The sequence below is a fragment of the Scardinius erythrophthalmus genome, assembly GCF_964197995.2.
Source record: "Scardinius erythrophthalmus genome assembly, chromosome: 8".
Taxonomy (NCBI): Eukaryota; Metazoa; Chordata; class Actinopteri; order Cypriniformes; family Leuciscidae; genus Scardinius; species Scardinius erythrophthalmus.
In genome coordinates, this window is record NC_138228.1 from 5,217,192 (window position 1) to 5,232,315 (window position 15,124).

Sequence of the window (15,124 nt, forward strand, 5' to 3'; positions counted from 1 at the left end):
GATGTATAAAACAGAGCTTATGGCATGTATAGACAGTCATGGCGCTCTATTATGTGCTTGCTACCCTGTTCAACCAGAGGAACTTGTTGTGAACGTTTCTTTTTTGAATTCGAGTTAACATACACTGAATTGTTCACAGAGAGAGAACAAAAAATCATGTCGACGACTTTCTTATTTTTCCCCTTTTCAGTGTTCACATGCATTCATATTTAATGTAATTATAAAAAGTGTGTCATTGATTAGCATATCCTGGTTGTGTTATGCATCTAATTAGAGCTTGTCCCCCTCCAAACACCATTCCCATGACAAGCCTTAAATATTTATAGAGTTTACAAAGAGCTTAATGAGGAGGATAATTCCGCTGATTGTGTTTTTGACCCAAATTTTAAAGTCTGCATGAAATCAAAATGTACCTTTTTTACTTTGTTAGTGCAGATTACTAGTCTTGTGGTGAACAATTTATCCATCTAAGATACACACAAATAAATCGTTTTTGTAATCTTTGCTCAAAATCTGAAAATTTCCTTCCTGCAATGGTGTTCTTTCTCTGATGATGTCAGTTTGACGGCCTGGGGCGGTTCATGCTTAACCACTCCCTTCTAACCATCAGTGAAGAGATGAAGCCGCTGATATGAAGCCTTGAAAATACGTCACAATAATAATTTAAAGTTGGTTGCAAGGTTTAGCTCACGTAGACTTAACGTAAGTGTTATTTTCTAAAGTTTGCCTGGCCATGTCAGCAGTTTAACGCGTGTTAGAGCATTATAGAGATGTTGGGGTACTGTGAGTCTGTTAAACATTTCACACTGACTGTTTCATGGTGGTGATTCAGCGAGATGTGCTAATGAGTGCTATTAATAGTCCCATCAGATCCAGCCGTACATCACTCAAACCCACAGGGTGACAAGTGACAGAACACTTGGGTTGCAACAGACTCAGGATTGAATGTGGCATGTGTATGATGCAAACTTAGTGGTGCAGTGTCAAAATTGGCCCTGTTTGGTTTCCTTAATGCACATAATGTGCTTTAGTCATTGGTGCGTGTTATAGACTACCAAATCAAATGTTTGTCTTCATTATCTTTCATTAAAGTCAGCTTGAAATAAGCATTCATCCTGTCTATTTTCTGAATGGATGTTATAGATCTTATTTTGAACTATTCATACTGTGTATACTTTTCATGTAGCCTATGTCAGATATACACCACAATATGAAAGAAAAAATCTGACAGTAACATTAAAATGGACTTTAAAATGTAAAGTCTTTATCTGCCTCTTAGTCAGCTTTCTTTTTCGGCTGATATGACCAAACTCCCCTCCAACCATCGTACAAACCCTTTCCACAATCCAGTCTGATGACTAAAGTCACGTCCACCACATGCCCTTTCTCCAAAACCATGCTCTCCAATGGCATGTCAGCCAACCTGAACTGGTTAACACGATCAAGTAAGCCAAATAAGAATATATTTAGTAACATATTGATATTTGTTGTGTGTAGGTTTGGGGCAGTCCAGCGGCCTCTCCAGCCATTTGACCCACATGTTTCTGTTGACGGCTCCAGTGGAGAATCATCATCTGGTTTCACTAGCCAAGAAAGCACGATGGAACGCAACAAATCAGGTAAACAAACCAACAAAGATATTTATAGAGCTCCAGTCCTTAAACAAAGACTGCTGTAAATGCTTTTGTGTGTACCTCCCCGTCACTGTGTGAACTCTGCCCCCTGCTGGATAAACTCAGAATAAAGGCTCCTTTATCAAACCCAATGGTGATCACAGGCTGTGAGATGGTCACTAGTATGCTGTTATTCAGGTGTAAACTGAGTGATGGACTGACTCTGATTACTTTTATTTTTAACTAAAACTTCAACTATTAAAGATCTTTTTCTTTTGTAATATTACATGAAATAACCCAACTTTAATTATAAAAAGTTGCCATGTCAACCAAATGAAATTGAAGTGCTAAAATTACTGAATTGACTAAAGCTAAAACTGAAATATACATGTATAATAGTATATAAATAATGCTAAACTTGAGGCCTTGTTTACACCTGGCATTAAGATGCGTTTTGGTCGATTGGATCATAAGTAGACGAGGGAGACACATACCCGTTTACTCCTGGTGTTTCAATCTGACTCTTTTCTCCACTTTCAATCACTTTTGTCCTGATTTCTTCGAGGGGAGGGTCTATGAGCGGGTAAATGTAAAGGCTTTTTCAGATCTTTCGATCTAATGGAGAGCAGCAGCTTTCGTTTCTGCTCTGACAGCCGTAAGACCAGCCGAACGCTGTGAGTGTGAGATAGAAAGCAGAACATTGTGCTTAGTATGTTTCTTGTCTTCAAACCAAACTTGGGTCTTCAGCCGACAAAGTTTACATCCCGTCTGGCTAGAGCGTTTCCTGAATGTTATCACATTAGGTCAGTAGGCGGAGAGACACTACTGTTGTGGCTGTTCGAACACATTCAACTACTACAAAAGCGATGGTTTTTGACTTCCTCTGGATTGCTCGAAAGTGGACAAGCTCAAAACGTTTTAGACCCATTTACTCCTGTATTTATCGTCGTCCACTTGTGATCCGATCGACCAAAACGCATCTTAATACCAGGTGTAAACAGGGCCTGAAAGAAACGCAACAAACATCTAATAATCAAGCACAATAAAGAGTGGCAAACACCCTTAAAGGAGAAGTGATTCCTTCTGAGTGAACACGAGTGAATCTGACTGCAGTAGATGTGAAAGATATGTATAAAAATGATGTTATTTAAGCCAGCGCAAATACCTTTGTTTACATCCTGTTTTCGGTTTAAGTCCAAAGTAATCGATTGCCGAGTTCACGCACGTGATCATAGGTAACTAAACCTATGCACGTGAACTCGGCAATCGACTACTTTGGACTTCAACCAAAAAACAGGATGTAAACACAGGTATTTGCGCTGGCTTAAATAACATAATTTTTATACATATCTTTCACATCTACTGCAGTCAGATTCACTCAGAAGGAATCACTCAAATTTTCTGTGCACTTGTAATGACACATCAAGGATGTTAAGAGGCTAAAAGCAGGTTTAGTACTTGCCCCATTGAAGTCAACAGGGTGCAAATTTTAAAAATAGAATAACTCGGTGTAGGCAACACCGATTTTTGCCGTTGTTCTCTGTATTGACAGCACTCCAAATGTACAAAAAAATGAGCTCAATGTTAAAATTGACCGGAGTTCTCCTTTAAGGGGACGTTCACACTGCCACCCGGGTACAGAGCGACTGGAAGTCATTAATTTTCAATGAGAATGAGAACTGGGCTTCACCTGTGTGTGTTTGTGTGTCGAACAGAGCCCATGTGGCATGTTCCTGCGTCATCACGAGGTGTGTCAGTCACCCCCGCTCAGAGAAGACAGACCCGACAGGACGTTGCAGGGAAAGACTCTCCAAACCGGCACTCTAAGGTGAGCGGTCGTCCTCATCATCATGATAACAAGGAGGCTGTTTCATTTAGCAACAACGCCCCCAAATACCTTTCTGACTTAATGGACTAGTTGCACGTGGCCGCCATTTTGGATTTCGGATCAGCGAGTGTGCTTGTAGACACTTTTGGTTTCGCATTACGCCCGGTGCAGGGAGCCGGAGAAAGCCGAAAATTATCTTTTATAGTTGTTTATAGAATCAATTATCACTTAAAATACTACTAAGATCCACATTACTATCACACGAGCCAATGGCAATTAAATGCACGGATGCATAGTCAGATTAATGAATGAAATACAACTGTTCGCCAACAGAAGATTGTATTTGACTCATGCTGCATACACATACGCTATGACAATTATGCCTACTGTAAATATAGAGTTACAAATACGATTAGAGTTGTTTGCAAAAAATGCACCGTGAACATTCACATATTTGCCCTGAGATAGGCTACAATTTATCTCCATAAATACTATTTTCTCAATTCTGCGCATATATTTGCATGGAGTGAATTGTCACTCACAATCCATCCAGATCACTTAGATCGAGAGATCAACATCTCTTGTCTGTCACACGATCTCGCTTACAAAGCAGGGGTGATCAAGCTTTCGCAGTGGTCAGCCCTAAGCTGTGGAACAACTTACCACTACATGTTAAAACAGCTTCCACATTAGCTAAATTAAAATCCTTGCTAAAAACACATTACATCTACCGTAACTTTTATATTTCTTGGTCTGTTTTGTTTTTTCTCTTACTTTCCTGTACAGCACTCTGGCCAACCAAGGTTGATTTTAAATGTGCTTCATAAATAAAATTTGATTTGATTTGGCTCTCATGTACTAATCTCTCTGCTCTCTCTCAGGGTGAGGCACACTATTCCAGTCACTCCAGCAGTAACACACTCTCCAGCAATGCTTCCAGCAGTCACAGCGACGAGCGCTGGTTTGACGGGATGGGAGGTGGGGTGTCCGGTGTCATGAGTGACCCCTCAGACCCCGACCCGGACCTAATGGGCAAGGGAGGGTCCAGTGACAGTGGCATCGATGCATCTCTCTACACACCAAGTCCCAACACTAAAGGAGCCAAACCTAGCCGCAGTCTTGCAGGAACCCCCCACAAACCCCTGCATGGCTCTGCTACATACAGCGGCTTGCAGGATCTGTCCGGAGCCGGAGAGGGGCGGCGCAGGGAGTCGTCACCCATCATCGCTGCATCAGCCAGTCAAATCAAGAACTACCGCACACGCACATTCCCCCCTCCGGGATCGGCCAATGCTGACAACTTCAAAGCAAGGTATTGTGTTTATTCTGAAATGTAAAGACCATTGTTTAAAAGTTTGAGTCATTCAAGAAATTAAAGGGGTTATATGATATGATGTTTTTTGATGATTTCCTTTTTCCATTAGTGTGTAATGCATCTGTTTGTGCTTGAATACGATCTGCAAAGTTACAAAGCTCAGTCTCACACAAAGGGATTTATTCTGTCTAACAGAGAACACTGATCCAGACCTGCCCAAAACATCTCGATCAAAGTCCAGATATAACTTCCTCATACAATGTGAAATATTAGCAGAATGGGATACAAGAGAAGAAGAGGCTTCAGTGACTTGTAGTGTCATCATGTCGTAGAGACGCTGTGTGTTTGGATGTGAAAGCAAAACTCGTTTGTTTGGCCTTCCAAAAATTAAAAAAATTAGGAGTCAGAGGCAAAGATTTATTTATGAAGTTGTTCTTGAGCAGTACAACCTAAGTTTGTTTGTGCACAGTGCATTTTGCGGAGGACAGATTCCTGTACCTGAGAGAGTACAACGCTGCTACATTCTGCTCAAGTCATGCTTGCAAAGTTGGTTTTCGATCGATAGGCTTGATTCATTTTCAGAATCAGCTCGAACTGATGACATTACTATAAACTTTGTGTTTAAAATTGCTTAAAGCATTGGAAGCTGAAGTCTGGGATTATGGGAAGGGGTGTTACATTTCTGACACGCTTGAGGTGATTGGCCAGTCACAACGCACTGGGTCAGCTGGCCAATCAGAGCACTGGGGCTTTGTAGAAATCAGACAGACTGGGAATAGAGGAGCTGCAATAATGTACAGCATGTGAATTTATTTTTTTTTTTTTACATTAAAGCTTGTTAACCTATTCTATTATACCCAATAATCAAAATAATGAACTTTTAAAATACTATCATATTACTCCTTTAATACTTTTATACAGCAAGGATGCATTCATTTGATCAAAAGTGAAGATGTTCTATTCTGTTCTAAAAAATTCTATTTTAAATAAATGCTGTTCTTTTCAACGTTCTATTTGTCAAAGAATCCCAACAAAATAATAAAAGTATTAGTTTCTATAAACCTATTAAGCTGCACAACTGTTTTCAACATTGATGTTAAGAAATGTTTCCTTAGCAGCAAATCATCATATTAGAATGTTTTTTGAAAGATCATGTGACACTTGATCAAAGACTGGAGTAATGATGCTGAAAATGCAGCTTTGATCACAGGAGTAAATTACAATTTGAAATAAATTAGAAACCATTATTTTAAATGTATTTTTGATCAAATAAATGCAGCCTTGGTGAGCAGAAGAGACTTGTTATTCATAAGAGAAATCTTAATGACCCCAAACATCTGAATTGTGTGTATTTAGGGCCTGCTATACCCCTCAAGGGTTTAAGACCCCTGCTGTGGCCGATAAACCCCGGCCTCTCAGATCTTCAACAGTCACACCCACGTCAGGATCCGCCGGCCAGCTGTCAAGCTCCGCCCCCAAGTCATTCAGTAAAAGCAAGAGTGCATGGCAACAGGAGGAGAACATCACAGCAACCAGCACCACCTCCACTGACAGCAACAGCAACAAGTACATATGTTTATAAAACACATTTTCATATTTGTGTTGGATTATGAAATAGATGCATCACATATTTGAATGTCCTGGTTATTGTGTGTGCTTCCAGGCAGGTGGATATGAACAGTAAGAACGTGTTCGGTCAGCCTCGGTTACGTGCCTCTCTGAGGGACCTGCGCTCACCACGCAGAACTCACAAGAGCACCATAGAAGACGACTTGAAAAAGCTCATCATTATGGACAACCCTGCGGATACACCATCACGGGATGCGGTGAGCACACACAAGCACTGAAAAGGCTACAAAACTCAGCTTGTAAACAACAATGATTTGAGCATTGCGTGTTTGTTCTCCTCTACAGTCTCCTCATCGGACCCTGCAACGTACTTTCTCAGATGAGAGTCTGTGCAGTGGACGGAGAGATTCTAGTTATGCAAGCACGCCTCTTTTTGAAGGACAAGTGCCGCCCAGTGACCTTCTCTTCTCCTGCACGCTGCCGACCCGTCGCCACGGTCACAACACCAACCTTGCAGCCCTCATACCCAGTAAGAAAGGTCGGTGTCATTTGCTAGTCATAAGTTGCGTCCCAAATGACGCACTATACACTATGTACTTATTGTATGCACTATGCACTCATCCGTGTAGTGTATGAATTTTCTAAGGTTATTTTGTCATTCAACATCGGAGTCTTATGCCCCCCCCCCCTCCGCTACGTAATTAAAGTTGCGACAGTTGAGTGCATGAAGTTTTTTAATTTAGTGCATTATCCAGTTATTTAAAGTGCACTTTTTCTTTTGGGAATTTTCAGTGTGAACACACTATTGCTCTATTTATACTTAAAAATGTCATAGAATAGTTTGTGAATTGGGATGCACCTATATTCAACTGGCATGCTTTACTGTTATCTGCTAATAGCATTGGAATAAACTGTCCATTTGTTATTCCTCCAGTACCGTTGTCTGCATCAGAGCTGTCATTGACTGAGGTGAGGGATAAGGTTCCTCCTCTCAGAAGACTGGACCCTGGACTCATGCCTCTTCCTGACACTGCCTGTGGACTGGAGTGGTCCAGCCTTGTCAATGCAGCCAAAGCTTATGAAGGTATGAGGCCACAGTCTCTACATCAAACTAAGATACTTGAAGGTATGGAAGCCAATTTCCACCACACCACAAATCATGCTTTGGTAAAAAGGTCATAATTATTATCTTTTTTTTTTTTTTTATCTAAATTTTAAGATAAGATAATTTACATTTTATGATATTTAATTTCAGCTTTTTGTCATTTTTGACTTTATCTCAGAATGACTGTCATAATTGTGACTTTTTATCTAATAATTGACGACTTATTTCATAATTGAAATTTTTTCCTATCTCATAATTATATCTTATTATTTCAGAATTTCAACTGTCGTAATTAAGTTTATCTCATAATTATCATTTTGACTTTTTTCTCCTAATTGATTTATTTCATAATTTCAACTTTGTTGTAATTTAGATATGTAGTCTCATAATTTTGACTATCTCATAAAATGACTGTCATAATTTTGACTTTTTATCTCATAATTATAACTCTTAATTATGACTTATTTCATAATTTCATCTGTTATAATTTAGTTTATCTCATAATTATGACTCATATATTTGACTTTTTTTTCACATAATTATGACTACTTATTTCATTTTTTCGTCTTCATTTTTTTCCCTCAGTTTTTTGACACTTTATTCCATAATTTCATCTTAATAAAAATGATGGTCCCACTTTATATTAAGTGGCTTTAAGTACTATGTACTTACATTGAAATTAATAATTAGATACAATGTACTAATTGTGTAACTACATGTTTTTACATTGTACTTACATTTTAAAAATTCCTGCATGTAATTACAGCTGTAATTAATTTATGTAATTACATTTGTAATTACACAGTTGACCCTTCCCTTACACCTTAACCCACCCTTAAACCTACCCAATCCACCATACCTGTCCCTAACCTTACCCGTATCACACCTCAATAGCAGCAAAAGTGTTTTACAATACAACATGAACACAATAAGTACATTGTACTTATTTTTTGATGTAAGTACATAGTACTTAACGCCACTTAATATAAAGTGGGACCAAAATGATGAATTACCAAAGCATGATTTTTTTCTTATGTGGTGGAAATGGACTTCCATATAAAGGTGATGCCATTTGTAGGATGAATCCACAAAGACATGGCTTTGTGTGGTTTACAGACTTTACCTTTGAGTTTGTTTTGTGTCTGCAACATTTCCATGTAGTATGAAATGTATTAAAGAGTCATTCATCACACTGATGATCTTAATGATTAATTATGACTGCATGTTTTTTTGTTTTACAGTGCAAAGAGCTGTTTCTTTGTTCTCATTGTCTGAGTCTCACGCGGGCAGCAATGAGCTGAGACCCATCATCAGTCCGGTGCCTTTCCACACGCCACAGACTCCCCGCACCACTCCTACTTTCAGCAGGTACTGTATCTATACTTGCTCTTCCTCTGAGTGGATGCAGTTTAGGGGTTGTATTTATACCAAGGGGACAACATTGTCTCTGCAATTCTCCATAAAGTTCGGATGGGTATTCAAATAAGAATTTAAATGCTAGGATACTGGTTTTAACTTGTTTTTAATTTGTGTGTTGCAGTGAAGAGGCTCCTAATGACCTGTCTGGGCGTCTGTATCATCTGGAAGTCATGCTGAAACAGCTGAACACTGATCTGGAAAAAGTGAGTTACATCGGAGGGATCAGGACAGGTTCAATAGGGATGGGTGTTTTGAGTAATTTTGTAGTTGAGGAACACACATAAAAAAAAAAAAAGTTTTTGATTATTTGAAAATTTTATTTTAAGTTGAAATTAAAGAATGACAAATTATATAAAATTAAATTTTATTCGCAAACCAATCTGTTACCAACAGAGTTCAACCACCATAGTTGGCTAACGATGCTTTTGGGAAACGCACCCCTGATAAGTAACCAAGTTTCCATCATAAAAGCAGATATATTAGCATATCTATACAGCGCTGCAGGGATGATGCAATTTTCCATTGGCTTTTGGATTATTGCATAAAATAAGCTCTGTAACCAAGAAAGGTTTTTGATTCTTACATGTTTTGCTCATCATCTTCACAAATGAACTCAACTTTTATACATTTTGAAGCCTAAATACAATGGCCAGAAGTAAAAACCTAGTTCAGACACCTACAAGTTGGAAAGTTTAAGTTTGAATAGTTTGCAAGAGTGCGAGTATAAACACAATGACTCTGTGAAAGCGGATTAGTCAGTGGAGTTTCCCGTTTCATCGTGATGATGTTTAATGTCCCAGACAACCTCTGTAGTCCCATTTAGCCACTTCTTAGCAACCGCCTTTTTAAAGACACGTAAAAACTTTCAGGATTGCACTGGGGTTTTGCTGATGTATTTTATGTTGTAGAATAAAACAGCTTGTGTGAACCACAGACCGTATTTCAGGCATTTAACCGAAAATCCATTAAAAAAAACCTGTTGACTTCAGAGCGATGGAATCAGGAGAAGAATTTCTTACTAGTTTCTGAGATTTAAGTCTCATTCCTGCAGCACTATAAAGAATAAAAATAGATCTCTGAACACAACATCACACATTCACTCTTGAAGCCGAGATTTAGGTGAAGGATTCAGTACATGATGCAAATAAAATCCATTTGTGTAGTTTTACTTGTGGTATAGTTGGTGCAGAAAAATTCCTCGACTAGCTGATTACCTGTGCACATCCGTACTTCACCCTGGGCATTTAAAGGGGTCATGAACTGCATTTTTTATAACGTTTCCTGAGGTGCGCTTATAATGTCAGTATGATTTTTACATTAAAAATTGTCATAATTTAGAAATAAAAGGCCATTTTCTACCCTGATTTTAGCCCTCTGATTTGAGCGCTCCGTTGGAAGGGGCGTGTCTGCTGCTGTGAGACGTGTAAACGCCCACTGCTGTGATTGGCTAACATCTTGCAAGTATTTCATGTGAAACTTCATCCGAAATCTTTTACTAAGTTTCTACTATATTACAGCTGTCGAGATGAACTAATCGTGAAAACGACGATTACAGCATTAAATTGAGAATTACTCCCGTTGCATGAAAGATTGCAACTCGATTTCTGCACTCTCACGAATACTTTCATCATAACTAACAGTGCAAACACGACGTGAATAAGAGATTCATTGTGCAGTGTAGACAGCGTCATTGATCATAACAGACTCAGTCATTGATAACCTCGCTGTTTGATTGGCAGCTCCAAAGATTATAAAGGCGTTCTTTTTTTTTTCACTTTCTGTTTATAATTTAATCATAATTTAAATAAGATTATTTTCATGCTAGTAAGAGAAACAATGTGAAGTTGACTGTTTAGTCACTGGCTTGATTTACTGATGCATAAACGGCAGTAAAAGATGAACGTTTGACTGTATGCGAATCACTTCATATCAGAAATCACTGATCGCAGATCAGGCTTAAGAATTAACACGGTTACTTACATATTGTGGCATTACTATTGGGTTCATATTTTGTAATAAAATTCTGTTTGCAAAGCCTTCACCGAAATTGCGACTGATTTACCAAACAATCCAGAGTGAAATGTTCCGAACAAACTAAAAATGCTCTTAGACATTCACATAGTTGAAAATAAATAAGCACTTTCCTAACATTTGGATCCTTTGGAAGGCAATTTATTTCTAGTCCAGTGATCCTGTATCGCTCTTCTCTCCGTCGTCTCAATAACGCGCCATTGGGCGGGGCCAAAGATGTGATGATGTAGAAGTGGGCGTTGATCTGATTCTGCAGAGGCGGTCTTTCGTCGCACGATTACGTCATAATGTGACAAAATCTGCCGTTTTCAGAGCTTGGTTTTGATAAAAACAGTTTTTGGACAAATAAGGAACTTTAAAGTTCTGAAACTTACAGGATGTTTTTATAGTATAATGACCTGTCAAAGTGTATTTCTCAATTCATGACCCCTTTAATTGTAAAAGTTAAAATAAACAATAAATGTTCAAAATGAAAGAAACCCGCGCTGAAAAAATATAGTAACTAGGCCGTTTTTGATGGCATCCTCTAATCATGCTTCTCTCTTTCTCTCCTCCTTTTCCCTTGTCTGTTCCTTCCTCTCCCTCCCTCTCAGGAGAAACAGGACAAGGCCGTGTTGTTAGCAGAGATGGCTAATCTGAGGCACAACAACCAGCGTCTGCAGGAGGAATCACACTCAGCCAGTGAACAGCTCCGCAAGTTCAGTAAACTCTTATCCTCCACCATGCCTGAGAGGAAATGAGTGCTTCCTTTCATTTGAGAAGAGAAGATGAGAGGGGATCTTCACGTACCTGTACTGTGCCTAATATGGCATGTTTAGCTAATTTAATTCAAAGTCTCTAATCGCCCAGTTCATCCACTGTCCCGCTCGCCCTCATATAAGGCAAATCTGCCAGCTCGTCCTCACCACACACAAACCTGTGAGCTTTATGAAAGTGTGACAGAGAGTTTATGCGGGTCTGCCTGATGACTTGAGACTTTAAAGCTTTAAATTAAAGCCGGTACAGAAGTACGAACGTATATTTTTAAACAGACACACACACACACACACACGCACTCACACGAGTCCTACCTTGAAACAAGCGAGCTCTTTATCTGATCGAACTACTTTCGGAACTATTTTCTCATTGTAGATTTATTTTTGTACTCAACGAGTCGACACTAAGCTTGAGCCAGTGAAACTGAGAGGCCTATTAACTGCACAGTCAGCTCAACAGCCAAAAAAAATGAAAATAAACAAATCAGAAAATAAACACTTGAGCCACGCGAGAGATCCTTTTCCCAGCATGTCGAGAGAAATCACGGTACTGTAAGTGTGAGAAGAGGTACAGTGCTCTGGGAAAGTATAATTACAAACCACATAATCTCATGTGCAGGTACATTAGACGCTGTTGTATTCATATTTATACTCAACGGAGAGGCGATTGTACAAACCATCCTCATCTCAACCGATTTATCATCCATAAATCTTCAACGCAGACTTCATAGTGACTGAAAGCCCTCTGCAATAACAGCTCTGTAGGCGGAGAATCACCACTTTCTAACGGAAAAGCAACCGCTACTAAAACTGTGATGTTCCACCCAAGTCTTTGATCGTTTCCTCTGTGCATGGACATCGGTCCGTCTTTAAGTGACAGTGTCATGTGACAGGAAACGCCACTTGCTCTTTTATGTATAGTTTTGGCATAGCACTGTGTGTAAACTTGGGCTGTTCTGTCAGATTCCGACACTGTATATGTATATGCAAAGCCGACTCTTAAGAAACCCTAGTCGGCCGTGTTCCACACAGACTCTATTTTTCTATTTGTATTTAGTTCAGGTTTATCAGGTGAAACGACTGTTGGCAATAGATGGCTGTTTTCAACTTCTAGACAGATCATCGTGTTTACAAGACGATCCGCGCCGTACTCGGACTGCAGTTGGTTATGAGCTCTGGAGAATCCTAACTGGAATGACAGTCAGGCTGGATCGAATTTGGTTTAACATGTACCCCGTGTTACTCTGTACATGTCTGCCTTAAAAGTGGTCATCTGTGACCAGCGATGTGTTGTAATTTACGACCCATATCAGCTCTCTCCATCCCTTTAACCCTGATGCGACTGGAAAAATATCTCCTCCTCTCTCAGGACCCGTAAGCTGCCCTCTCGATGACCTGATCTCTATTCCTCTGACCTATTTATTCACATCAGAGCAAAAGCACTGCAACAGCCAGTCGACGTTATTGCATATGATGTCTCTGCTCTGCTCAGACACAACTATGTACATCCCTATGACAGTAACTAGCACTGTAAAACGCAAAGGTTTTTATTTATGGGGTGAGAGATACCAATAAGCCCTGACTTCATTCATTGCAGCTGTTTAGTAGTGTAATTGTACATAGTGATTTTATACAAAGCTTTAAACTGCTGATAGCTAGCGTTACATGTTCTCCCCACTATTATGAGGATAAAAATACATTTAAAGGGACAAGAATGAAAATCACGTCATCTTTTTCCTCACTGTCATGTCGTTCCAAACCTGAATGACTTTCTTTCTTCTGTGGAATATCACTTGAAGAATTTGGTTCCCATTGACTTCCATTGAATTTGTTTGTCCATCAAGTCAATGGGTTTGAAACGACACGATGGCGAGTAAATAATGACAGAATTTCCCCTTTAAATGAAAGTCTGTGTACATGTTGGAGGCTTTTAGTTACACATCGTCACCCTGGACATATATTATCATATTATGATAAGCTCGTTCACCCCCTCTTCTAGATCAGTTTTGCTCATCTCATTGCTGTGACTAAAAGAAATTCACCCGCCGTGTTTTTTCTGTCAGTGAAGTGGGAGGTTTCTCAGACTCTTGGTGTCTCACTCGGTTAATGGGTGTCATATCTACACCATGGATTGTCTTATGATTTCTGTTTGTATGCTTGTTTGATAGTCGGGTGGAGGTGTTTTAACTGAGTTTGTTTTTAAGGGTAAATATGAGTAATATACTTGTGAAAACATTTATGTGCATCTGTGTTGCGCATTCTTAAATCATGGCAAAATATATAGTCTAGCTGTAATATTTGAAGGTTTATTTTTATGTGTAATATTTTGACTATTTATTTTAATTTTTTCTTTTTTTTTTTCTTTTTTTTTTCTTTTTTTTTTATAAATACGGAACGACAGATTCCAGGTGAAAATTACAAGATTACAGATTTGGTAACATTATTGGAGGGTACTGAGTTTATGTATGTATTTTTTAGTTTTTCCTTTATATTTTGTTTGATTCATGATCTTTTGTACAAAGCTGATTTTATCCTTTTTTGTTTCTTATTTTTAAACTTTAATGTAATTCATCTTTTGTCTCTGTTTCCATTCGCTTCATGCATGAAACAGCGGCTCCGATGCCTTGATTTAACTATTGATAACTGATCAATCTTTCAGTTTCTTTTAGGGATGTTGTATCAATGAGTGTACATTTAATAAGTGTAAATTATGTTTTCATTATTTTATAAAAAATATATTAAAATATTTCATAATGATACCAGTCTTAACTGTTTTTTTTTTTTTTTTTTGACCAATATTGTATGCGATACTGGGAGAGAAACGCTTGTTAGTGATTGGCATGATTTATTTTTGGTAAGTCTGTGAATCCTTGAAGGGGTCAAACTGTGAAGGCTAAAAACTGTATCTGTTAACTCTATCAGGAACCCAAAGCCTTAACAATGGCACCTATTTCATTATTCAGAAACTTAATCATTCCTAGTTAGAAATATGAAAAAGGGCATTACTTAAATTAAAATAAATGTAAACCGAGCAGCTGCACGAGCTCTGATGACGACACGGCTGTTCCACGATTGGCCGGATTCACCTAATGGCAACGATCACGTGTGTTTCGAGTTTATTCCATAGACTGTAAGGTTTATTCTCACACCTTCAGTTCCACTAATGCTCATTTTACTAATTCACATACCCCACTACATTGGTATTTAAATAGTATAGGCTTATGTTGATCTTTTCTTGTACAAACAGCAGTACATAAAGTATTAAACTGAAACGTCTGTGTATTTTTACAAATATTGCATTTATTTCACTTCAGCTGTGATAAAGTATGCAAACGTCCTGCTGCACCATGGGAAAACGGAGTACTGTCAAATGTGGTAAAGTGGGTGGTGTTTGTGGCCTGTACCTTTAAGAAAAGGTCAAATCCAGTAGCACCTCATTGCAGAACACGAGATCCAGGGGGTGGAGTTGGATCCAGATCTAAGGGGTGG

At 38.8% G+C, this 15,124-nt stretch overlaps 1 protein-coding gene across 2 annotated transcripts in view; it reads left to right on the forward strand.

Moving 5' to 3' along the window:
- sipa1l3 (signal-induced proliferation-associated 1 like 3) overlaps positions 1 to 12,097 on the forward strand; it is a 36,780-nt gene extending 24,683 nt beyond the window's left edge. The window contains exons 11-20 of one of the 2 annotated variants that reach the window (XM_081373140.1): positions 1,498 to 1,619; positions 3,329 to 3,441; positions 4,323 to 4,753; positions 6,113 to 6,322; positions 6,420 to 6,582; positions 6,671 to 6,863; positions 7,260 to 7,409; positions 8,672 to 8,798; positions 8,971 to 9,052; positions 11,474 to 12,097. In XM_081373140.1, the coding sequence (XP_081229266.1) occupies positions 1,498 to 1,619; positions 3,329 to 3,441; positions 4,323 to 4,753; positions 6,113 to 6,322; positions 6,420 to 6,582; positions 6,671 to 6,863; positions 7,260 to 7,409; positions 8,672 to 8,798; positions 8,971 to 9,052; positions 11,474 to 11,620 (1,738 nt within the window). In that variant the 3' untranslated portion in view covers positions 11,621 to 12,097. The remainder of the gene's footprint in view (positions 1 to 1,497; positions 1,620 to 3,328; positions 3,442 to 4,322; positions 4,754 to 6,112; positions 6,323 to 6,419; positions 6,583 to 6,670; positions 6,864 to 7,259; positions 7,410 to 8,671; positions 8,799 to 8,970; positions 9,053 to 11,473) is intronic. The other variant, XM_081373141.1, reaches the window with a different exon arrangement.
- The last annotated feature ends 3,027 nt before the right edge of the window (positions 12,098 to 15,124 follow it).